The sequence below is a fragment of the Erythrolamprus reginae genome, unplaced genomic scaffold, assembly GCF_031021105.1.
Source record: "Erythrolamprus reginae isolate rEryReg1 unplaced genomic scaffold, rEryReg1.hap1 H_9, whole genome shotgun sequence".
NCBI lineage: Eukaryota > Metazoa > Chordata > Lepidosauria > Squamata > Dipsadidae > Erythrolamprus > Erythrolamprus reginae.
In genome coordinates this window covers 644958-671718 of record NW_027248537.1, presented here as the reverse complement: position 1 = coordinate 671718, position 26761 = coordinate 644958, and the positions used below count along the sequence as shown (strand labels likewise).

Below are 26761 nucleotides of genomic sequence, written 5' to 3'. Positions count from 1 at the left end.
TCTCCCTCCTTCATTCAATTTTCTCTCTCTCCCTTTCTCTCTCTTTCCTTTCTCTCCCTCCCTTTCTCTTCCTTTTTCTCTATCCTTTCTACTTCTTACTCTTTCTTTCTCTCCCTCTTTCATTCAATTTTCTCTCCCTCCCTTTCTCTCTCTTTCCTTTCTCTCCCTCCCTTGTTCTCCCCTGGGGCTGCCTGTGCCTGCCCTGCACCACCCAACATGGACGGACAGCCCCCGGTCGTCGGTTCGTCGCCCCCCCCCCCACGGAGGGAGATCAGGCTGGCGAGGGCGGTAGATCTGCGTCACCAGCCACTGGAGGGAGATCGGGCTGGCGGGGGCGGCGAATCCACCTCCCCAGCCGCGCGGAGGGAAATCTGGCAGGCGGGTGGGTGCCCGCGGCTCCCTGCGCGCCCCTGGAAAAGCCTACAGGGAACGGTGCCCGGGGCTGCTGCAGCCGCCCCCCGCCCCCGCTCCCACCGCCATCTCCCCGCAACTGCCTGCGCCGCTGCAGCCGCCCCCCCCGCTCCCACCGCCAGTGCCATCCCGCTGGGCCCCAAAGGACACTTGCCACCGACGACACGACCAGGTCTGCCGACGACGACAGGGAAGCTTCAGCTGGGCGGGGCGCTGCCGTGCCGGTGCCTCCGACCTCCCGGTTCCTGCTCGATGCCGCGGTTTCTGGCACTCTCCTGCTGGGCCCCAAAGAAGGAAGGCGGGAAAAAGGCGCGAAGAATGAAGCTCTCCTTCTTCCTGCCTTCTTTGGGGCCCAGCAGGAGAGCGCCAGAAACCGCGGCATCGGGCAGGAGCCGAGAGGTTGGAGGCACCGCAGCGCCCCGCCCAGGCGGCACACCTGGCGGTGTCTCGCGGCACACTACTGTGCCGCGGCACACCGGTTGGGAAACGCTGGCCTAGGGGAAGGAATATCCTAACTCCCCCATGCCTGGCGACAAAGGTGGGTCTTGAGTAATTTGCGAAAGACAAGGAGGGTGGGGGCCGTTCTAATCTCTGGGGGGAGTTGATTCCAGAGGGCCGGGGCCGCCACAGAGAAGGCTCTTCCCCTGGGGCCCGCCAAATGACATTGTTTGGTCGATGGGACCCGGAGAAGGCCAACTCTGTGGAACCTTATCGGCCGCTGGGATTTGTGCGGTAGAAGGCGGTTCCGGATGTATTCTGGCCCAATGCCATGTAGGGCTTTAAAGGTCATTACCAACACTTTGAATTGTGACCGGAAACCGATCGGCAGCTAGTGCAGGCCGCAGAGTGTTGCAGAAACGTGGGCGAATCTAGGAAGCCCCACGATGGCTCTCGCGGCCGCATTCTGCACGATCTGAAGTTTCCGAACACTTTTCAGAGGTAGCCCCATGTAGAGAGCATTACAGTAGTCGAGCCTTGAGGTGATGAGGGCATGAGTGACTGTGAGCAATGACTCCCTGTCCAAATAGGGCCGCAACTGGTGCACCAGGTGAACCTGGGCAAACGCCCTCCTCGCCACAGCCGAAAGATGATGTTCCAATGTCAGCTGTGGATCGAGGAGGACGCCCAAGTTGCGGACCCTCTCTGAGGGGGTCAATAGTTCTCCCCTTAGGGTAATGGACGGACAGATGGAATTGTCAGGTTTGGTATTTTTCCATAGGGTGTTAAGGTATTTCAGAACAGCTTTTTGTACAGTTTTAACTACTACATATTTATGACACACACTTTTTTTGGGGGGGGGGAAGTTAATCTATCCGTACTTTCACAAAAGTTTAATTTTGTGGGGAAGCTAGTTATTTACAGTTTTGTTTGTCATAGTTAGCAAAGAAGAGCTACACAAATTTTGGCAGATTATATGTATAAAAATGTGGTTTATATGAAATGAATTCATTGTAGAAAAACTACCTTAACATATTTGCACCTCTGATGAATCAGTATATTTTTCTGAAGAAAGAAGGATTTTTTTCCTCATCTCTGAGAGTACACAATTGCAAGGCTTCCCAAAATACTGTCCTTTTATTCAGTCTCTTGTTGCTTGTTTCTATGGAACAGAAATCTAGTTACCTTGACAATTTATTTGAATAGACGAGTTATGAGGGAAAAGCAATTGGAATACCCCTATCTCTCTGCTGATGTTTAACATGCAAACCAGATATTCTGGTTCAAAGAGAATATTTAAAAGGTAGGCTATCTGTACTCATACTGTAAACTCTTTTAAAGTGTGTATTATGATCAGTAGAGTTTAAAATCTGTAAAAGTAAAATGATTTTGTTAAGCCTTAAAGCAATTAAAAAGTTATTAACTATTATCACTTATATATTACATTATTAAAATTAATTAATAAAAAACCTGTGAACTTAATCTCTTTAAGTACCTAGAAACATTTTGATTGTCTAAATGGATTAAGTGTATTATTCAATCCAATAAATAATTTACTTACAGTAACCATTTTACTTAAACAACCACCTAACAAATTTCAGACAAGGTAGAAATTTTATTTTTCTTTTCTCTTCAAATTTTATGCTAATATTTGTCATTTAAGTTTTAAAGGGGGATTACAACATTGTATCCATTCTAGTTATTAAGGCAGAGAATCATATTGATATGCTAAAGCCATGATCCTGGGTTCCTGAATAATGTTGACATACAAGATTTGATTTGTGATTCTACTTCTAGTTTCTTTCAAACTTGTGCTAGGGCTAATGTCAATAGATACTCAAAAGACTGAAACTTGAATTGCAACTCAAGCAACGTATGCCACTGAACGTTGCTATGAGTCTATGCTGCCTGGGAAACACCCATTTCCATAAACCAAGACCAGAAGGATAAATAGAAGAGGGCATACAGAATTCCCAAGACTTCTGTTTTTTGGAGATTTTATAAAAACGATACTTCTAAAGAAGGAATTTGGAATAAATAAACCATAGAGACCTGCTGATAAGAAATGTAGCTATATGACACTAAAGGTAATCCTTGTGATCTGTCTTTGATTGCCAGCTACTTATTTAAGTGATCTTGGAAGAAAATATTTAGATATATATTTATATTATAGGTAACTGATTCTAAGGTCTGGAAAAAGAAAAATTATCTGGAAAAACCAAAGAAACAATAAAATATAACCTTAAATTAGCTCATTCAGCCATGTTGTCAACTTCTAGAAAACAAACTTTGCTTCAGAAGTCCTTACGTTCAGTAAGTACATTTTCAAAGATGAAAAATTAATTTTAATTTTTTTATTTATGTTAGTTTATGTTTCATATAATTATTTCAAACCAGTAGAAGTAACAATGAAACAAATGTAACAATGATTTCAAATATATGGTTTAATAGAACATTGATTAGGTGAACCTAGAGCTTCACAATAAAATCAAAGAGTTACTATTGTTATTCTTCATACTTTTTAATACAAATGCTAAATTATACCTAGTTTTGAAACACAAATGTAGAATATGACAAGAGCAAAGAGCAAGGAGAAATGTACTATTAAGGAGTACATTTTACAACACAAAAAATAAAATAAAAAGGGAGCTCAACATGTATAAAGTCAACATTAAGCATTTCCATAAATCAAGAAATGCTTTATTCAGTCCTGGATGAATGTTAAAAAATATTCCCAAGTAAACCTATTTGGGTCTACAAATAATTATAAAGTTTCACATTTATAAATTAAATGAATAGTACATTACTATTTTACATCACAATTGTTTAAAACAAAATCTCAAATATAGAAGTCTATTGTGTATCAATCAAATTGAATCCATATCTGTATAGCTGTTTAAAAAACCCTATAATTTTGGTCTTGTAGTTTTTTAAAAAAATATTTTACCTTGGAGAAAAATAAAAAATATTTTTAAAAAATATTTTTAAAATAACAGTGCTTGCTAGTAAGTATACCCTGTTTATCCCAAAATAAGACATTCCCTAACAATCAGCCCAATCAGGCTCTTGAGATCATAGCAATAAGTCCAAGCGTTTATTTCAGGGTTCAAAAAAATATAAGGCAGTCTTATTTTTGGGAAAACACAGTACTGACTATAGAAATGAAGGCTAGAAGACACGCCAATATTTGTCTAGATTTCAGCAGTGAAAATTTATTTTTTCCTTATTCAAATAAATAGATTGTTGCAGTACTATATTGGAGCCCAGTAAGCTTTATTGATTTTTTCTATAGGATGATAAAGAAATAGTTGCTTTACCTCTAATTCATAAGCAACCAATGGAAAATGTGACAAATGTATGTATATTTCAATACTAATGCATTATTTACTTCAATAAGATGTATGCTATTCAGTGAGGTTTACCCCAAAGGCTTAGGGAACAAGACCTAAATGTACATCCTAAAAATCAAATTGAACATGAATTGAAATCAGAAATAAATATCTAGTGTTTTTTACTTGAACAGGAACAAAATTTGAATCATCTGGCAATTTTTGCTGAATTAAAGCCAGAAAAGAAACTGGTTGAATGGAAGTTAGGTTATAATTAGGAATAAAATATGGTATCTGACAATTAAAAAAAAGCAAAATTCACCAGGCAAGCTGCAGTGAGCAGCCCCTCCCCTCCATAAGTCTGGCTGTGATGTCAACAAAGAGCCAATCACTTGCAGATACAGCCAGACATCTCTACTGCCAAGATCTTAATATGTCCAGGAGGAGGCCTCTGTAGTGCAAAGAGGCAAATATTCTTACCCATAATTGGTACTTTGCTAATTCTTGTAATATGATGTACTGATCAACGCTGCTCCCTGTTACTCACAAGGTGAGTTCTGCACTTTATCTGAATTACTTGAATGAGCTATGACAGTGATGGTGAACCTTTTTTTCCTCGGGGGCCGAAAGCGTGTGAGTGTGCACTATCGTGCATGCATGAGTGCCACACTCATAATTCAATGCCCGGGGAGGGTGAAAATGGCCTCCCCTGCCACCCCAGAAGACCTCTAGAGGCCAGAAATGGCCTGTTTCCCAACTTCTGGTAGGCCTGTTTTCCCCCCTCCCCAGACTCCCAGAGGCTTCCTTCTTCATTTTCATGCCTTTTAATTTTAAGCCATATTTGCTTATTCACCTTTTTTTACTCTTATCATTTCTCCCCCCCCCTGTTTTGTCATAACGAAATGTCCTATAAAAAGCAATACTTATTTGCATAATTTTCTTAAACTACCATTATGCTTCTTGTATTAATCTTAATTATTTTATCGACATTATTCCATGTCATTTAATTTTTCAAGTCTCAACATAAATTTTCCAAATATACCTAAATATACCGATTTCATTTATAGCATAGTAAACAATTACAGCAATTTTTCATTTAAACTATTTCCCTTTGTCTCTAATTTTTAGATGTCCATCTTTAAAACTGATGATTAACTGTATTCAATCAAAAAATGAATCTATTACCATTATCAATTTATCCTTCTAATTTATAATATAATTCTATATAAACAAGACAGAAAACTCTTCACTCTTAATAAAATAATTAAATTGATTATATACGGTATATAAAATTCTAAACAGTTAACATTCTTATCACAATTAAGTCAAATATATTAATTATAATAAAGAGAAGAACAATAGGAATAAAAAAGGAAAATGTATTTCTATAACATTCCAACACCCCACCCAGGAGGGAAGTGTTTTTAATAGGAAAGTGAACACAAGAACAAGGGGACACAATCTGAAGTTAGTTGGGGGAAAGATCAAAAGCAACATGAGAAAATATTATTTTACTGAAAGAGTAGTAGATCCTTGGAACAAACTTCCAGCAGACGTGGTAGATAAATCCACAGTAACTGAATTTAAACATGCCTGGGATAAACATATATCCATCCTAAGATAAAATACAGAAAATAGTATAAGGGCAGACTAGATGGACCATGAGGTCTTTTTCTGCCGTCAGACTTCTATGTTTCTATGTTTCTATTTCCTTTTAATTTCTCAACCATTTACTTTTTGTATTATATTGTCTTCATCTCCATTTCCATATTTTCTTCTAGTTCTTTTCAAGCACTTTCTTTATATATATATATATATATATATATATATATATATATATATATATATATATATATATTTGTTTTCGTAAATTTTCACGGGTATATGTATGTAGATTGTTCTGAGTTCGGGTTTTGCCCTGTGTAATATTTTGCATGTCTATGCGACGTTTCGGTGAAATCACATTCACCATCATCAGGCTGAAGTTTCCAAGCTTCGTGCTGTTGTAAAATGGAATGTTTGCAACTGTCATTTCTTCCTAGTATATAGTGTGGGGGTGGAGATTTGGTTTGAATGTAGCAAATAGATTGGGTGATTATGTTTTAGTGATCTGATTGGTTGGTGTAATCATAATTATTAGAAGGATTGACATGGTGATATTTATGACGTGTTTTTTGTTTAAGGCTGGTTTCCAAGTTTCAAAATTCCAAATTCATAATTATTAGAAGGATTGACAAGGTGATTTTTTGAAGTGTTTTTTTTGTTTAAGGCTGGTTTCCAAATTTCTGGTAGGCGGGACGTATCATCTCTTTTATTTATATAAAAGGGGCTCCTTTCAATTTCTATGGCTTCTAGAGCAATTCTTCTATATAAATTCTCTGTTTTGTGAAGTATTTTAGTTTTTTCAAAGTCAATTTCGTGCCCTGTTTTTTTAATGTGCTGGACAAGGGAGGAAGTTTTTCTTCTTTTTTAACTGCATTCACATGTTCTGCAATGCGTTGGCTCACTCTTCGATTGGTTTGTCCAATGTATGTGGCTGCACATGTTTTGCAGGGGATTTCAGAGATTCCTTGGTATTCCAATTGGATTTTATCTTTGGGGCTCCTTAGGATATTAGATATTTTTTGGTTAGTGCAAAATGAAGTTTTGATGTTATGTTTTTGCAGAATTTTACTAATTTTGTCTGTGGTGCCCTTTATGTAAGGGAGGATGGTGGTACCATTGTCCTATTCTTGATCTTGTTTTTTGGGGGGTGTCTCTCTTTTGATTAGGTTTGTGATTGTTTTCCCTTCGAATCCATTAGAAATTAATACATCTTTGAGTTTGTTCAATTCAGTTTTTAAGTGCTCTTGGTCAGCTAAGCGTTTTGTTCTGGTGATGAGAGTTTTGGCCACTGAGGTGATTTGTCCGGGGTGGTGGTGTGAGTGTGCATTTAGATAACGGTTGGTATGGGTTTTCTTTTGGTAGATAGTGTGTCCTAGGCTGCCATTGGGTTTTTTATAGACCAGTACATCTTAACTGCATCATGCAGTTAAAAAAGAAGAAAAAACTTCCTCCCTTGTCCAGCACATTAAAAAAACAGGGCACGAAATTGACTTTGAAAAAACTAAAATACTTCACAAAACAGAGAATTTATATAGAAGAATTGCTCTAGAAGCCATAGAAATTGAGAGGAGCCCCCTTTGTATAAATAAAAGAGATGATACGTCCTGCCTACCAGAAATTTGGAAACCAGCCTTAAACAAAAAAAACACTTCAAAAATCACCTTGTCAATCCTTCTAATAATTATGAATTTGGAATTTTGAAACTTGGAAACCAGCCTTAAACAAAAAACACGTCATAAATATCACCATGTCAATCCTTCTAATAATTATGATTACACCAACCAATCAGATCACTAAAACATAATCACCCAATCTATTTGCTACATTCAAACCAAATCTCCACCCCCACACTATATACTAGGAAGAAATGACAGTTGCAAACATTCCATTTTACAACAGCACGAAGCTTGGAAACTTCAGCCTGATGATGGTGAATGTGATTTCACCGAAACGTCGCATAGACATGCAAAATATTACACAGGGCAAAACCCGAACTCAGAACAATCTACACACACACACACACACACACACACACACACACACACACACATATATATATATAATCTCCATCCCCATTTCCATATTCCATTTTTTCTTTTACCTTTAAAACAAAAACTTCTCTTTTCCCATGCTCTTTTTCCTAAATCTCTTTTCTATATAAATCTAGTTTTTCCCAAACTTTTTATAACATTATACTTCTCAAACTCATCATCATCATCATCATCATTAATCTGAACATTATCATTTTTAATATCATTCTTTTATCACTGCAAACCCCAGTGGAAATTATAAGTGTCAATATATTCATCAACATAATCAGTAATCAATATTTCATTATCAATATTCTTTCCTAATTCATCATTATTTTCATTTACATCGGTCTTCTTTTCTTCTACTGTTATCTCCTCCATTTTTTCATTCTTTTCTTTCTCACATACTTTAATTCCAAAAGATCTTCTGAGATTGTTAAGAAGTTCTTTAAAAACGTCAATAATCTCTTCATGATCAATTTCCTCCATAACTTTAAAATCACAGTTCTCGGATCAAAAATAAAAAAATATTTTGTATTTTGGCAGAATCAGGCCAATTTTAACTTTCATTCAGAGGTGTCACCAGTCCTTGTAATCACTTATCTCCAAGCCTCAGGTCACCAGTCACTAGGTTTTCCCAATCAGTCCAGCTACTAATAAATTGTATTCCACAGCCTTATGTAATTTTCTTGTTAATAGTTTAGTCCAAATCCTTCTATCCCTTGTTATTTTTAGTATCTATTCAGATTTATTCTTATCCAGTACAGTACAGTTATTTTCTTCCAAACAATAACAAATTTGAATCTGTTTTGAAAATCCTCCGCTTTCTAGTTCTCAAATCTTTCAAGGACAGCAGCTGGGCAGGTATCCATAAAAATCTTAAACATAGCAATAATTCCTCCAACCACCAGATGGTATCCTCTTTTCGCCCTCCAGCTCTGCCTTTCCTATTTAATTTTTCCATATTGTTGTTAGTGTGATTATATTAAGTCAAATCCAATTTTCAAGTTCCTCCCCAAAAAATTTCATCCAGATTTCTTATGCCGCCTCTGATCTTTTAAGGCACAGTTCAAAACGTTTAATAACTGGGCTTTAGATGCACATCCCTTTACTCTTGCTACTCTCTTGTATCCACATGCTAGAACATCTGCTCCTTAATTTCCGGTCCTTTTGTTTTCCTTAGACAAGTGCTTCTCAAATTGTGGGCAGGCCCCCCCCTTGGGAGGCACAGAGCAATGCTGGTGGAAGGCGTAACCATGGGGAATGTGCTTTTTTGTTGCCATAGGGAGTAGGGGTTTTTTGCACTGAATAATAGCATACAGCACCCAGCACAGAGCAAGAGACACAAAGTGCAGATTAAAACCCTTAAGAGATACCATGGAAAACTATTTAACAGGGATGAAAAGAAAGGAGGAGAGAGATGGAGATAATAAGACAAACGTAAGTCTCCCAAAAGCTAAGATTAGGAAACATGATGAAGCATATGTAGCTCTTGGTTCACTGTGATTATGGTATGTTTACTATGTCTAAAAATGTTGGCAGCGGACAGCATGAAGGCAAATAAATTAAGGTGTCACTCTTAAACACATTATATCACAACCACGCTGCTTGAGTTTTTTCAGCGAAAATGTGTAGAATATTGCAAGCAATCATCCCGGCACGGAGTTGGAAGGATGTGAAATGTTTTATTCTCCCGGAGGGGGGAGGGGGTGTAACAGAAAATAATTCAGAAGTACTGCCTTAGACTATTACAATGTTTCTTTTAACTTTTCTTTTGGCGAAAACACTTACCCACCTCTGTTTCTTCACATCTTCAGCCTATATTGTTAGTTTTTCCTTCCTAGATGTTTCCAATCTCATAATATAACTCCTTTTGAAAGTGACCACTGCAGCTAGGGACAACTTGAAAGTCGTCGCCCATCGCCGCCGGCTGAGGAGTTTTTGCCTGCTCCCTGGGGGGTTTTGCTACATTTCCCAGCCCACCGGCAGGTGCTCTTTTTTGTCACCCCTATAGGGTGGTTCCAACCTGGTCTCCAAAAGGTGTGGGTATCGAAATTCCCCTACAGAGTGAGGGAAAGCTTCGTGGTGCTGCGGCGTTGGTCACACCCTCACTCAATGTTTGTCTTTCCTGTTGCCGCTGAAATTGCAAAGAGTAGAAACAAATAAGGGGGGGGGGAATCAAAAAGGAGTCTATGTATAGTTGCTTCTTGATTTATGACCAAACTAGGGACCAGAATTTCTATTGCTAAGCAAGGCTAAGTACAATCATACCCAATTTTATGACTTTTTTGTTATGATTGTTAAGTGGATAACTGCAGTTGTTAAGTGAATCACATGTAAATCGCATGATCCTTAAGTGAATCTGGCTTCTTCCATTGGTTTTGCTTATCAGAAGTCGGTTGGGTAGGTCACAATTGGTGATCACATGATTTGGGGATGCTGTAACCATCATAAATACATGCCAGTTGCCAAGTGCATGAATTTGGATAATGTAACTATGAGTATACTGCAGTTAGTAAGTGTGAGGATTGATTGTAAGTCACTTTTTCAGTGCTATTGTAACTTTGAATGGTAGCTAAACTAAAAGTTGTGACTTGGGGAATATCTATATGTTATAAGAAAATCCACAGGTTTCCAGAAGAGGTTGGAAAACCATGTCAGCAATTTTTATTTTGCACCTATTGACATAAATATGAGAACAGCAGAAAGCAGAATAGGGTTTTCCCCCTATCTTTTATTCTTATTAGTGGTAGCCCGGCACAGCTTTGAGCATTTTTGAAGGCCCAACATCAAAGTTCCTTACCCATCATAGAATTGAGATAAAAATTATGTGTATGTGCAGTTTAGTTTCTAGGGTATTCAAAATCTAAGGTAATTGAATTATACCAGTTTGCAATATCACAATGATTGATTTCATCAAGAAAATTGCCAGAATTCATATACAGGTAGTCCTCGACTTACAACTATTCATTTAGTGACTATTCAAACTTACAATGGCACTGAAAAAAGTGACTTATGACTGTTTTTCATACTTACGTTACAGCATCCCTATGGCCACCTGATCAACATCCAGACACTTGGCAACTTACATTTATGAGTTTCCATGTCCCAGGATCATGGGATTCCCTTTTGTGACTTTCTGACTAGCAAAGTCAATGCAAACAGGATTCACTTAACAGCCATGTCACTAGCTTAATAATTGTAGTAATTCATTTAACAAATGTGGCAAGAAAGGTCATAAAATGGGGCAAAATTAACTTAACAAATATATCACTTGACAACAGAAATTTTGAGCTCAATTCTGGTTGTAAGTTAAGCATTACCTGTATAATAAAGTGTTGCATAATACAAAAACAATGTATTATAAGAATACAGTGATATCTCTATTTATGAACTTAATTCGTTCTGTGACCAGGTTTGTAAGTAGAAAAGTTCGTAAGAAGAAGCAATCTTTCTCAAAGGAATTAATGTAAAAGCAAATAATGCATGCAAACCCATTAGGAAAATCCAAAACATTAAGACTTAAAAAAAAAAAGCAGCGGGTGGACAAAGTGGAGGTGAACAGAGTGGGGACAGACGTGAGCCGAGGAAGCAGCAGGTTTCAGCTGGGCTGAAACCAGAGGAGAAACAGCCGGGTGGGGGAACTCGAGAGGAGGTGGGGAAGAGAGGGAGCGAGAGGGAGATGGGACGGGTGGGGGTGGGAGTGGGGGTTGAAAGGAAACAAACAAGAACCATGCGTGTGCGCTCCCTGCTCACACACATGCATCCTCCGTGCACTTGCACGTTTGCTCTCTCTCTCTCACACACGCACCCTCTCTCCCTTCCTCCCAAATCGCTGTCTTCTCTCCTGCGCTCAACTTCGCTCTCCTCTTTTGCTGTGGGCTGCAAAAGAGGGAGAAGGTTATTCGCTTTTAAATGTGTCCACTTCCTTCCTTTTTGTACTCTCCGTCTTCCCCCCCCTTTTCCAACCCAGCCACTTTCCCACCCTGTGATTTCTACTTTCACATGCACACCAAAGCCCGGGGCAATAGAGAGCTCAAGATACACATACACATTGCCCTTGCTATTTATTATTAAACCCCACTGCTTCTTTTCCCCCTCTTTCTCTCTTTCCCCCCTTCTTCCCACTTTCTGGGGTGCTTCGTCCCCCCTCCCCACCCATGTCCAGCCCCCGGGCCTCTTCCTCCTGCCGTCTTTTTTTCTTCCTCTCTCTGGCTGGGGGCTTCTAAAGTCTGGAAAGAGAGAGTTCATGGCAGTTGCCCCCACCCTTAGCTGGCTGGCTGGCTCGCTGGCTGGATCTCCCTCCCACCCTTGATCCTCCCTCCTCCTCCGTCTCCCTTTATTGCCCCATGTGTTGTGTGGGGAAGCAGATTTGCTAAAGAGATCCACTTGGGACAGCAGCAGGGAAAGGAGGAAAAGGAGGAGGAGAGCCAGAGTAGCCTCTTTCCTTTCCTCCTCCTCCTTTTCCTCCATTACCACAACTGACAGGAGAAAAGAAAAGAGGAGAAGGGGAAGCAGCCAAAAACAAAAGAGGAGAGCGAAGTCTCCTCTTTCCTTTCCTCTTCCTCCTCAGCTGCGGGCTACTTTGGCTCTCCTCCTCCCCCTTACCCTGCTGCCGTCCCAAGTGGATCTCTGTACCAGATCTGCTTCTCTCTCTGGCTGGGGGCTTCTAAAGCCTGGAGAGAGTTCATGCTGGTTGCCCCCCCCCTTAGCTGGATGGATGGATGGATGGATGGATTTTCCTCCCACCCCTGATCTTCCCTCCTCCTCTGTCTCCCTTTATTGCCCCATGTGTTGTGGGGGGAAGCAGATTTGCTAAAGAGATCCACTTGGGATGGCAGCAGGGAAAGGAGGAGGCTCATGCGTGCCAGCCGGGCTACTGCTCCTTCCCCCCGGAGCTTCTAACGCACGGCCGGAGAAGGCTTGTTTCTCTCGCTCGCTCTTCTGCTCGCTACAAAGACACCGCGGGGAGAAACTCCTGACGCCTCCCTGTCCTTGTAGTCCTCAGGAGAGCAAGCGAGAGAGACAAGCCTTCTGTCCTTGTAGCCATCAGGAGAGTGAGCGAGTGAGAGAGAGGAGCTTTCTCCAGAAATGCCTCAGGAGGACAAGAACACCTCTGCTGGCTGGGAAGCTTGTCTTGTCCAGCACCCAACCGTAGTGGCGGCCACTTCTCCCTGTGGTGTCCGTATCCTCCCGAGGCATAGCAGGAGAAGGCTCATCTCTCTTGGTCACTCACTTGCTCTCCTGCCGGTTCCAAGGACAGAGAGGTACAGCATCAAGACTTTCTCCTCGCAGTGCCCAAGTCCTTCAGTGGGAAGAAACTCCTCACACCGCACCTCCCTGTCCTTGTAACTGGCAGGAGAGAGACGAGCCTTCTCTGGCCATACCTCAGGAGGGCAAGGACACCTCCACTGGCTGGGAAGCTTGTCTTGTCCAGCCCCCAGCCCTCCTGGCGGCCATGTCTCCCTGAGGTGTCTGTGTCATCCTGAGGAAGAGGAATTGGTCCCGAATCCTCGTACACGTAGCAGCAGGGCAGCTCTGCCCGGTTAGGCTATTGCTCCTTCCCCCGGAGCTCCCAACTTGCGGCCATAGAAGGTTTGTTTCTCTCTCTCTCGCTCTCCTGCCCGCTAAAAGGAGACTGCAGCTCGTCTCTCCCTCGCTCACTTGCTCACTTGCTCTCCTGCCGGCTACAAGGACAGAGAGGTGCGGCATCAGGACTTTCTCCCCATGGTGTCCTTGTAGTGGGCAGGAGAGCGAGTGAGTGAGAGAAATAAGCCTTCTACCGCCCCGTGAAGGAAGAGGAGTTGGTCCAGAATGCTCATGTGCACTGCAGCAGGGCAGCTCTGCCCGGCCAGGCTACTGCTGTTTCTTCCACTCCAGAGCTTGGATCAACTGTGGAGAAGGCTGTTTTCATTGCGAGAGGACAGTCCCATGGGAGGGTCACTGTTTCTTGCCCGCCAGCACTTGGATCAACTGCGGGAAAAATGTACAGAGTAGAGCCGAGAGGAGGGTAGGAGAAGTGCTGGCATGGAAGAAACAGTGACCCTTCCCTGGGACCGTCCTCTCGCAATGGAAACAGCCTTCCCCGCAGTTGATCCAAGTGCTGGCCGGGAAGAAACGGGCCCCGCCTGCTTCTTAACTGACTGAACAAGGAAAAAGTGGGGTGGAAGGGATGGCGTGAAGGCTGTTTTCATTGTGGGAGGACGGTCCTGTGGAAGGGTTGCTGTTTCTTCTCCGCCAGCACTTGGATCAACTGTGGGGAAAATATACTGTGGCTGCATGGAGGTTTGGAATGCCACTTTGGCTATTGCTGGGAGCACAACAAACTGGACATGTCAATTTATGAGAACTATAGTAATGAGATACTGCTGCAAAACTACTGGGAATCAACGGAAGGCCGACCAGTGGATGGGACAAGAGAGAAGGAAGATCTGAAATCATTGACATTAAGGAGTCTGAGAGACAGGGAAATTAATTTAATAACCAGCATACTCGGGATAAGGACATTCTACCGCCCCTTCTCTGAGGAGCGGGGGAGATATAGAATGACTCTTGACTCTGAGCAATTTGTGACTTTACCATCTGAGACCTGTTGTTATTTACTGCTGTTGTTATTTGCTGCTGACTGGGTTCACTTTAATCAACTGAATTGCTACACTATTATCTATATTTTATATATTCTATATTTTCTATTTGTATTTATTTCTTTTTTATTAGTATTTTAACCTTTAGTATTTTTAATTATAAATTGATTCATATTTTAACTAAATTATTGGGGGGAGGTTTTAGTGATGGATGGGGTGGGCATAGGGTGTATGGAGCAACTGATTGGTATGGATGGGACGGGTGGGATGGGTGGGGTCATAGTATGGGTGAGATGAATGAGAGTGATGTAAATAATACACTTAGCCAACCTGGCGCTGGAGAGGCAGGAGGGGGAGGGGCGACTATCTCTGGGGTGACAGAGGGTCAGGATATCTCAGTGCTGCTGGGGAGAGGCAGATATGGTGGGAGCCACGGAGCTAGCCGTTCCAGGGGAAGGAGGGATCGTTGCTTAATAACGATCCCTTGTTCCGGCTCCGTGAGCTCAACCCAGAATACTGGTGATGAGTGTAAGTCTGGCCCTGGGCTCAGGTTGCTGCTACTCAATGCCAGGTCGGTGGTAAATAAAGCTCTCCTCATCCGGGATCTGATCCTGGATGAGGAGGCCGACCTGGCATGTGTAACTGAAACCTGGCTGGGCCCAGAGGGAGGAGTTCCTCTCTCTGAAATTTGCCCAGCCGGGTTTCAGATATGGCACCAACCTTGATCCCGGGGAAGGGGGGGAGGAGTGGCTATTATAGCCAGGGAGAGCCTTTGCCTACGTAGACTCATTGCTCCGGAGATTGCGAGTTGCGAGTCTCTCCTGGTGAAGTTGGACTTAGGGGTTCAGGTGGGCTTGTTTCTCACTTACCTGCCTCCCAGCTGCGTGGCACAAACCCTGCCTGTGCTGCTCGAGGAGGTAGCTGGGCTGGCGGTGGGATTCCCTAGACTTATTGTCTTGGGGGACCTCAACCTGCCGTCGCTCGGCGAATCCTCTGGACTGGCACAGGAGTTCATGGCCACCATGACAGCCATGGACATGACTCAAGTAGTTCAGGATCCGACTCATGAGGGGGGGCACTCACCCGACATGGTATTCCTCTCTGAGCAACTGAGTAATGGTCTGAGACTAAGGGGCTTAGAAGTGTTGCCTTTGTCATGGCCAGACCATTTTCTACTGCGGCTTGACTTCCTGGCTCCAATCCTCCCCCGCAGGGAGGCGGAACCAATTAAGATGTTCCACCCCAGACGCCTGATGGATCCAGAAGGTTTTCAGAAGGCGCTTGGGGTTCTTCCAGATACACTCGTCCGCAGTCCGGCAGAGTCTCTGGCTGAGGCCTGGAACAAGGCTGCAGCGGAGGCCCTTGACCGAATTGCGCCGCTGCGACCTCTCCGTGGCGCTAGACCCCGTAGAGCTCCATGGTTCAACGAGGAGCTCCGGGAGTTGAAGCGCCAGAAGAGACGTCTAGAGAAGCGATGGAGGAAGAGTAAGTCCGAATCCGATCGAACACTTGTAAGAGCACATGTTAAGACTTACAAAGTGGCGCTCAAGGCGGCAAGATGCGCGTATCATTCCGCCTTGATTGCATCAGCGGAATCCCGCCCGGCCGCTCTGTTTAGGGTAACCCGCTCCCTTCTTAATCAGGGGGGAGTTGGGGAGCCCTTACAGAGTAGTGCCGAGGACTTTAACACGTTTTTCGCTGATAAAATCGCTCGGATCCGGGCGGACCTCGACTCCAATTGTAAAACAGAGTCGACTGACAACGAGTCAGTCGAGGTGACTGGGGCTAAACGTCTTTGTCCATCTGTCTGGGAGGAGTTTGACTTGGTGACACCTGATGAAGTGGACAAGGCCATTGGAGCTGTGAGTTCCGCCACCTGTTCACTGGATCCGTGTCCCTCTTGGTTGGTTTCGGCCAGTCGAGAGGTGACACGGAGCTGGGCCCAGGAGATCACCAACGCTTCCTTGGGGAGGGGAGTTTTTCCAACACTCTATAAAGAAGCGCTCGTGCGCCCCCTCCTCAAGAAGCCCTCCCTGGACCCAGCCGCACTCAATAACTACCGTCCAGTCTCCAACCTTCCCTTCATGGGGAAGGTTGTCGAGAAGGTGGTGGCACTCCAGCTCCAGCGGTCCTTGGAAGAAGCCGATTATCTAGGTCCCCAGCAGTCGGGTTTCAGACCCGGTTACAGCACGGAAACTGCTTTGGTCGCATTGATGGATGATCTCTGGCGGGCCCGGGACAGGGGCTTGTCCTCTGTCCTGGTGCTTCTTGACCTGTCAGCGGCTTTCGATACCATCGACCATGGTATCCTTCTGCGCCGGCTGGAGGGGTTGGGAGTGGGAGGCACTGTTCTCCAGTGGTTCTCCTCCTACCTCTCCGGTCGGTCGCAGTCGGTGTTAGTGGGGGGTCAGAGGTCGACCTCTAGGTTTGTCCCTTGTGGGGTGCCTCAAGGGTCGGTCCTCTCCCCCCTGCTATTTAACATCTACATGAAACCGCTGGGTGAGATCATCCAAGGGCATGGGGTGAGGTATCATCAATACGCCGATGATACCCAGCTATACATCTCCACCCCATGTCCAGTCAGCGAAGCAGTGGAAGTGATGTGCCAGTGCCTGGAGGCTGTTGGGGCCTGGATGGGTGTCAACAAACTCAAACTCAATCCAGACAAGACGGAGTGGCTGTGGGTCTTGCCTCCCAAGGACAATTCCATCTGTCCGTCCATTACCCTGGGGGGAGAAACATTGACCCCCTCAGAGAGGGTTCGCAACTTGGGCGTCCTCCTCGATCCACAGCTCACATTAGAGAAACATCTTTCAGCTGTGGCGAGGGGGGCGTTCGCCCAGGTTCGCCTGGTGCATCAGTTGCGACCCTATTTGGACTGGGAGTCACTGCTCACAGTCACTTATGCCTTCATCACCTCGAGGTTCGACTACTGTAACGCTCTCTACATGGGGCTACCTTTGAAAAGTGTTCGGAAACTTCAGATCGTGCAGAATGCAACTGCGAGAGGAATCATGGGCTTTCCCAAATATGCCCATGTCACACCAACACTCCGCAGTCTGCATTGGTTGCCGATCAGTTTCAGGTCACAATTCAAAGTGTTGGTTATGACCTATAAAGCCCTTCATGGCACCGGACCAGATTACCTCAGGAACCGCCTTCTGCCGCACGAATCCCAGCGGCCAGTTAGGTCCCACAGAGTGGGTCTTCTCCGGGTCCCGTCAACGAAACAATGCCATTTGGCGGGACCCAGGAGAAGAGCCTTCTCTGTGGCGGCCCCGGCCCTCTGGAACCAACTCCCCCCAGAGATTAGAATTGCCCCACCCTCCTTGCCTTTCGTAAGCTACTCAAAACCCACCTCTGCTGCCAGGCATGAGGGAATTAAGACTTCTTCTTCCCCTAGGCTGATACAACTGTATGTATGGTATGTTTGTACGTATGTTGGTTTTATATATTAAGGGGTTTTAAGTTAGTTTTTAGTATTGGATTTTTACTGTATATTGTTCATGACTGTTGTTAGCTGCCCCGAGTTTGCGGAGTGGGGTGGCATATAAATCCAATAAATAATAATAATAATAATAATAGAGAGTCGAGCCAAGAGGAGGGTAGGGAAAGTGCTGGCATGGAAGAAACAGCCCCCCTTCGTTACGTTTTTAGGCCACCCAACTCGCATTTCTTACTCCCCCCACCCTTTCCTTACGTTTCCAGGCATCCTGCTGTCACTTCTTCCTCTACACGCACCCTTTCCCTGCCTCTCCAAGTACTCACTAGCCTTGCTTTATCTACCCGCCACCCCGGGGCGGCTGCGGAGAACTCCTCAGACACGCCGTTTTCTAGCAGATGGGATGGGGGAGGAGGAGACCCCGCACGGGAAAGCCTAGCTCCAGTTCCCTTTCGATCATCAGAGCCTGCAAATTTAAAAGCACTTATTTTGGTCACTGCTCGCAGCAGCAGCAGCCGGGAGAGAAGTGAGGGTTCGTAAGATGAAAATAATCTGTGAGAAGAGGCAAAAAAATCCTGAACGCTCGGTTTGTATCTCAAAAAGTTCGTATGTAGAGGCGTTCGTAAGTAGAGGTACTACTGTACTAATATCTGTACCATCAGCTACATCAGGCACCAATTATTTAGCTGATTAGCTTTCAGCCTTGACAACAGCCAGTTGAGATCTCTAATCCTTTGCAATTACCTTCAGATAATGATTGTTTTCATCTCCACAAGTACTTATCTAATGTGCCCGTTTGGGAATTGAGAGAACATAATTCTACATTAAACATATTTGCCTTTATTTTTAGCCTTCCAGCAACTTGAATCTCCAAAAATGCACTAGTGATATGCTCCAGGAAATGTTTTTATCATCACATATTTCAAAGTCACAGAAACATGTATACAAAGATATGTGCTCAAAATGGACTAAGGTGAGTTACTGTCTGACTTTCGTAATAAAGTAGGAGAATACACACCATCTTAATGAACAGTTAAAGAATAATCCAAGGCAGATGCATAAAAGTGATAAAAGTAGTTAAATAAGAAACATTAACATGCTTCTTTTAAAAATAGAATCAATAATTCTTGCTATGAAATATAGAATGCTATGTGGAGCATAGCAGTAAAATATTGTGTATCTGCTGATTTTATTATTGGGGGGAGAGTGTTAAAGGTGTTAATGGGATGTTGAATTATATACCAATGCTTTGGCATCTGACTCTTATAAGGAGTGATGGCTATATGGAAGGCATCTAAAAGAACTGAGAAACTTGAAAAGTTATGTTACTGATATTAAGGAATGGCTTTTGAAATTTTGTTATTTATTCATCTTGGAAAGCTGTCTCTAATCAAAGAATTAAACAATGTACGCTACTGTTTATAAGACATGGGCAACTTTGGCTCCCCACTCTCATAATTCTTGAGCATTACATAGGATGGATGTGATTGATGTGAATTGTGTTTCAAAACATCCGGCATAGACCACCTGGATCATTGGGTTAATTGTAGTTACTGGTAGTAGAAAGAAAGGAAGTACCCGAATAGGATTACCGTGGAAGTCCTTAATGGCCGTGGCCATGGGCTCAAGTTGAGCTACAGTCATGGAAGGCATATACAGTTTTAATTTATGCCACGGCATTAAGGAATATTTTGATCCCGTGTCCAGTTCAATTTGGCAAGGTCTATGGTTGAGAAGCAAGGGCACCACAAGCTTTGTGGTGGCCGGGCTGGAACTGGCAGCTGCGCCGGGGTTTGGTTTACCTTGGTTCCAGTCGTGGGAGAAATTTCCTGAGGCGTGGCGGTTCCCTCTGGTCGGCTGGTGCAGTAGGCGGTTGTCTCTCGGTGGGGGTGGCAGTGGCTGTTGTCGCTAGGATGGCGAAGTCATGGGAAGATCATCAGGGAGGCGAGCTCGACAGGCTTCCGCGATGTGCCCTCTTCAGTCGCAGCGGCGGCAGAAGACATCTTGGAAGGAGCAGCGGGAACGGGGATGATTGCCTCGGCAACCAGCGCAGTAAAAGGCGGTGAATTGCGATCTGGCAGGTCTTGGTGGAGGGGATCTGATCTGGCAACAGTAGTCATCATAGGAGTCAGTTGCGGTGTCGTGGGCATTGGCAGGAACGGAGATCTGAGAAGAGGCTTCTGCAATATGGAAAACGGTGGCATGCTTGTTGTTGCTCTTTAGCTCCACAGCCACGGCTTGGGCAATTTCAAAAGTTTGTGCGGCTTTAATGACATCCTGTAGCGAGGATTCCTCTTCAGAGAGGAACTTGTTCTGGATCGTAATGTTACGCATGCCAAAGATTAAGGCATCAGTGAGAAGAGCCTCTGGATTATCGAATTGGCATTTAGAGAGAACAGTTCTGAGGCGAGTCGCAAACTGATTGATCATTTCCCCCTCTGCTTGTGACATCTGGGAGAATTGATGGTGAAAAACTCTAGCTGGCTTCGTAGGTTTGAAGTGAGCGGCTAGCTTGGACGAGAGAGCGTCCCAGGAAACTGAGTTCGCCGGTTCAGGGTCAGTGAGGGTTTCTGCCAGCTCAAATATCTGTGTGCCAGTAATTGAGGAAAAGGGCACGCTTGCGGCTGCTGTCGGCGTCTTTCATGCCGGCCGCTTCCAAAAATATTTCAAACTTCGCCATGTAGGCTGTCCAGGTCATTCTTTCTGGGTCGAAGAATTCAGGTGGCTGGACTACCGACGGAAGAGCCGTGATAGCACACGGAAGGTCGGTCTCCTCATCGCCAATGTAATAACTCTCAAAACAAGGTTGAATCAAGCAAGGTTTATTTGCTAACAGGACAAGGAAGTCAATTCAGTCAAGAAGCAATGGAGTATTGAGAGCTCTATTCAATGACAGTTCTCCTATTCAGGGCCACCAATAGGGCGGTACTACTGGGAGTGGTGTACCGGGCCCGGCCATGAGGGGGGGCCGGTTTTGCCCGCCGTCGCACATGCGCAGTACCGGCCCTCTCTTGCCGGCTGCCTGCCTCACCAACGAAAAAGAAGGGCCCTCTGGCCCTCGCGAGGCAGGACTCGAAGTCCCGACAGAGCCTTTGGCAGCGCGGTCCTCCAGTCCCAGAATAAAGCGTGCGGCGAAGGTAGGAGCCCCTTCGGGGTGGCGGTTGCGCTTCTGTTAAATTTTGTTTCTTTCCTAAGCAGTCTTCTGTGTAAAAAAATCCATTTGGGAACGAGTCGTTCCCAAATGGATTTTTTTACACAGAAGGCTGCTTAGGAAAGAAACAAAATTTAGCACAAGCGCAAGTTGTAGGCTTCGCACGCGTGCGCCTGCGTCCCCCAAAAGGCCCCCCGCACACCCTTTTCCAAGGGCGCGCACGAAGCTGCGGCCGCCCCCGCCCTCCCACGCCTCTAGCCCCCTCACGCCCCCGTGGCTACTCCCCGCTGCCCTCGCCCACCCGCCCGCTCCGCCTCTCTTCCCTGCAGGCATTCTCACAGCGGGGGCCACCGCGCTCTCTCTATCTCCCTGCTAGCCTGCCCGGAGCATTCAAAGTAAGAGCGAAGGTTTTTCTTACTTTGAATTTTCCGGGTTGGGCTGGCAGCAGGGGATGGGGAGAGCGCGCGTCAGCCTGCGCTCCTGACATTCCAGCCGTCGTTCCGGTGCGACGCCCCAGAGACCCCTGACCCCGGTTTCCTGGATTCCTGGTGGCGGCGACCGAGCCCTGACCAGCGGGCTCCCGACCGAGCCCTGCCGCGGGAACGAAGCGAGTGGGGCACTCCCCGCCCGACTGCGGCTCTTGTAACTCGGCCCGGGATGGGTGTGACTCTATGGGCTGCCCTCATCGGGGAAAGGGAGGGGAGGGGAGGGGAGGGGAAGAGAGGGCCGGGAGGATACAGAAGGGAAGGATAGAAGGAAAAATAGGGAGGGGAGAAAGGGAAAGACGGAGTGGAAGGAAGGGGAAGAGGGAGGAGAAGGAAACAGGAAGAAGAGATAGGTTGGTTGGTTGGAATGAAGGAAGAAGGGAAAGAAGGAGAAAGGGGAAGGGAAGGAAGGAGAAAGGGGGAGGGAAGGAAGGAAAGGAAAAGGGGGAGGGGGAAAAGGAAGGAAGGAGAGATAGGTTGATTGTAATTGAAAATTACAATTGAAAGTAATTGAAAATTACAATTGAAAGTAATTGAAAATTACAATTGAAAGTAATTGAAAATTACAATTGAAAGTAATTGAAAATTACAATTGAAAGTAATTGAAAATTACAATTGAAAGTAATTGAAAATTACAATTGAAAGTAATTGAAAATTACAATTGAAAGTAATTGAAAATTACAATTGAAAGTAATTGAAAATTACAATTGAAAGTAATTGAAAATTACAATTGAAAGTAATTGAAAATTACTTTCGCCAGCCTCCGGAGAACGAGAGAGAGTGAGAGCAATGACAGAACAAGATAGAGAGAAAGTGAGAGAGAGAGAGAGAGAAATAGGGGGAGAGAAAGAGATAGCAAAAGAAAGAGAACGAGAGAGAGAAAGAGTGTGAGAGAGAAAGCAAGAGAGAGAGAGAAAGAAAACAAGAGAGGGAAAGTGAGAAAAAGAGAGAGAGAGAAAGAGGGGGAGAGATAGAGAAAGAGAGAGAAAGAAAAGAGAGAGAGATGAGAGAGGAAGGAAGAGGGAGAGAGAGGGAGAAAGCAAGATAGAGAAAGAGAGAGAGAGAAAGAAAGTAAGAGATGAGAGAGGGAGAGAGAGAGGAAGAAAGCAAGAGAGAGAAAGAGAGAGAGAGATGAGAGAGGAAGGAAGAGAGTCAGAGAGAGGAAGAAAGCAAGATAGAGAAAGAGAGAGAGGGGAAGAAAGAGAGAGAGAAATGAGAGAGGAAGGAAGAGAGTCAGAGAAAGGAAGAAAGCAAGATAGAGAAAGAAAGAAAGAGATGAGAGAGGAAGGAAGAGAGTGAGAGAAAGAGAAAGAAAGCAAGAGAGAGAAAGAGAAAGAGAAAGAAAGAAAGAGATGAGAGAGGAAGAAAGAGAGAGAGAGAAGAGTGGAAGGAAGAGAGAGAGAAATGATAGAAAAAAGAGAAATGAGAAAATGATTGAGGCAGAGAATGACAGAAAAGAGAGAGAAACAGAGATAGAAGTGATTCTTGATTTAAAGCATATGGTAAAAGCACTTAAATAATAACAGAGAAAAAACCCCAGCCCTCACCTGTTTTTATTAATAGTTTTGCTGGTTGTTTTAGTTTTAATAGTAATGGATTTTGGTTTTTTTAAATTATTATTGACAAAATTGAACGGGTCCAAAGACGGGCTACAAGAATGGTGGAAGGTCTTAAAAGCATAAAACGTATCAGAAAAGACTTCATGAACTCAATCTGTATAGTCTGGAGGACAGAAGGAAAAGGGGGGACATGATCGAAACATTTAAATATGTTAAAGGGTTAAATAAGGTCCAGGAGAGAAGTGTTTTTAATAGGAAAGTGAACACAAGGACAAGGGGACACAACCTGAAGTTAGTTGGGGGAAAGACCAAAAGCAACCTGAGAAAACATTATTTCACTGAAAGAGTAGTAGATGCTTGGAACAAACTTCCAGCAGACGTGGTTGGTAAATCCACAGTAACTGAATTTAAACATGCCTGGGATAAACATATATCCATCCTAAGATAAAATACAGGAAATAGTATAAGGGCAGACTAGATGGACCATGAGGTCTTTTTCTGCCATCAGTCTTCTATTTATTTATTATTTATTTCTATGCCGCCCAGTCCCAAGTTTTTCCTTATTTCCAGATTGCATTTCTTCTTGGTGAGGTTCCACCCATTGCTTCTTGTACTACCTTCAGGTGGCATGGAGAATAAATAGATGCCATCTGCTCTGTGGCAGCCCTTTAAGGATTGGGAAACTACTATTATATTCCCCCTCAGTTTTCTATTTATTGAGCTAAACATACTCATTCTCTAAGCCCTTGTTCATAGAATTTAGCCTCTAAGCCAGGGGTGTCAAACTCAATTTCATTGAGGGCCACATCAGGGCTGTATTTGACCTCAGAGGACTGGGGGAGGGCTTGCCCAGGGTGTGTGGCCATGGTGGGCATGGCACGGGATTTGGGGGGCAGTAGTTTTAAAATGGCCGGGGGGGCCCCAGACACTTAGGCTGTATGGGGCCCCAAAATTCCTGATGGTGGCCCTGCTCCTATTTATACAATCTAGCCCAGCAACAGGCAGTTTTACAAAGATACATTTTAAGCACCAAAAGAAGGAAACCAATCAACATGCAATAAACAAATCTGAACTTTTGACTTTTACCCTGTCTGGGTAGGTCACCCAGGCAAATATCTAACAGGTTCTAACTTACCTCGCCGCCATTTCGCTTTCTCCCACGTGGGTGCATGCATGTACAGTGTCAAAAACCAAGCTGCATTTGTGCAGAAGCCAAAAGCAAAATAGTGGTGCCTATAATGCCACTGGGGGACCCATTTCAGGGTCATGGCCAGTCAGCGATTGTTCCCAGTTCAGCGAATGGGGGAAATTCCTGCTACTGGTTCTATAGAACTGGTCCGAACCAGGAGCAACCCACCTCTGCTGTGGCCCCAATATGTCCCTTTGCTGTAATAAGGCTTTAAAAGAGAAAACTATTTCCTAAAAAAATGAAAATAAGTTAGTCTTTTAATGGAGCAAAATAACTGATAACCTCTTTTCAGTAGTCACTGAGTTATCACTATGCCCTTGTTATAAGTTAGTTATAAACCAAGTAAAATAGTATTTTTATAAGATAATTAGCAAACAGATTAATAATGCCCTTTAAAAATATTAAATATATTAAATTTCTTCTAGAAACAAAGAAGCCACTGGAACATTTCATATGTAAACATAACTGAAGAAACAGACATGAAAGTGAAGAAGCACTTAAAGGTAGGTAATCATTTTTTTCATTTAAATGTTTGGAAAAACCTGGAAAGCAAGTATTTTCCTAATGTCTGTCTTGGTTCCTTCCAGCATCAAATGTATTTTCGTTTTGTTAAAAGACTGAATCGCCCTTTAAGCAGTAAAAAGCAATTTTACAATACAGAGAAATTCATCATGAAGGTAAGAGAAATTATTCCATAAATCCTATTTCTCTAATATAGTTTTGGGAAGTGTTGTGCCATTAAATAACAGACAGATAAATTGATAAACATATGGCTTAACTGTATATTATCCCACTCTTCAATGAGCATAATTTTAAAATAATTTGCTCATATGGAAGAATAAAGATTTTATAAATTTGCTAACCATGGAACCTGTTGCTGTTGAATTGGTATTTTTCAAAATATTTGATCACAAACTCCAACTTGGTTTCAAAGGAGTGGAATCAATTTCTTTGTTATGAGAGTGCATCTATATATTAGCAAAACTCTGATTGGGTTTATCTGTTTCTCTGTACCTCAAATTAGCCCAAATGATGTGTTATACTGCAGCAACCTTTGAATCAAGGTGCTTAAAATTTGTTAAATTAAAGAATTTGTAAAACAACAATAGCAACAACAAACAGAAAACAGATTTTATTTTGCTAGATATCTTTATTTGTTATCGCAAACTCTGGAAAAAATTAAGTAAAACTGAAGTGAGATTTAACCTTTTTACCTACATTTTTACTTAAGGATAATTTTTATTCAAATTTATACTAATTGCAAAACTATATATTACTAGAATTAAAATCTGTTTTAGTCTTTTTAAGTCTCTAATATCCTACCTCCACTGAAGGAAAGGGTTACTTGAGGAACTGTCCTCATTACAAAAATCTATGCTTATTTGTAGATAATGTAATAATTTATGTACCTAATTACAAAACTCTTATTTCTCTTTAGCGGGAAGGAGACAGTAGAGGTCAGTTCAAAAGTTACCATGCAGCTGCGAATATTTGTTCAGCAGAGTCCCTGGTTAGAGACAAAACATCTGAACTCACTGAAAATTCCAAATACAAGACAAAAACACAAAAACCAATGCAAAAGTACAAAGAGCTCCCCCAAAGACAAACAAGTGGTGACTATGTTCATTTGGAAGAAAAAGACACAAGCCAGGAAAAGAAATTCAACAGAAAAATAATGTATTTATCCAGAGGCTCAGGGTCTCTGCAGTTCTCAGACATAAACAGATCAGAAGAGAATGAAGAAAAAAAGGCTGTTCACAAGGATTACTCTTTTTCGACTACATCTAATCTGAAAACCCAGACAGAAGAAACAAAACCCCGTAGTATTTTCCTAATGGAAACCCTGGATGCCACAAATGGTGTAATCTGTTGTTCGAAGAGCCCAGCAGACACAAAAACAAGCAGGGATGTAGTGAGGGGACAAATCCATTTGCCCTGTTTAACCAGAAAGAAAAAGTTTATGATCTATATCTGCGGTGGTTATCAAGGTACTTTCAGATAACTTGAAGTTTTATAGAAGATCAAAATCTAATCTAAATAAGAATATTCCTTGAGGTTTAAATAGTTTTTAAAATTATTATTATTCAAAAAATTAGGAAGCCAAGTAATGGCATTCTTGTATCATCTGAAAGATGAATATATCTGTAATTCTATATTTTTGCTCATTTGCTACATTTTTTTTATAAAGGAAAAGTTTTACAGCTATACAACCTACTATTGATAGTTGTAAATTTCCCCACTTTTTAAGATCAGCTTTTATTTGCTGTAATTTCTTGTAATTATTTCCTTTTATTGAGGAGCATCTATTTGTTAAATTAATGCCCAGCTTTAATTTTTTTTAACAATTTGTAATCCCAGTTCTCTTACTAAGTAAACTAAAATAATTACAAGAGATTCCCTTTCTAATTCAAGGGCATTCTTTTTTATAAAGTATTCTTGTGACAATTCAAAGTTAAAAGGGCACTTAAGAGATTTATGACTATTTTTCACACTTAATGAGCATTTCAGCAGACTGATCAATATTCCGGTGCTTGACAG

General features: G+C 43.2%; 1 protein-coding gene across 11 annotated transcripts in view; it reads left to right on the top strand.

The window, feature by feature from the left end:
• Positions 1-26761, top strand: part of LOC139155893 (RWD domain-containing protein 4-like) — an 86551-nt gene that overhangs the window by 19737 nt on the left and 40053 nt on the right. For 8 of the 11 annotated variants that reach the window (XR_011557128.1, XR_011557129.1, XM_070731249.1 and 5 more), the window contains exons 7-10: positions 18690-18812; positions 24649-24726; positions 24811-24900; positions 25662-26211. Coding sequence is in view for 9 of the 11 variants with exons in the window: in XM_070731249.1 (XP_070587350.1) it covers positions 18690-18812; positions 24649-24726; positions 24811-24900; positions 25662-26211 (841 nt within the window). In the remaining 2 variants the exon portion in view is untranslated. Of the gene's footprint in view, positions 1-2667; positions 2937-3022; positions 3163-4141; positions 4205-18689; positions 18813-24648; positions 24727-24810; positions 24901-25661; positions 26212-26761 lie in introns of those variants that run through there. The other 3 variants (XM_070731250.1, XM_070731252.1, XM_070731253.1) reach the window with 3 other exon arrangements.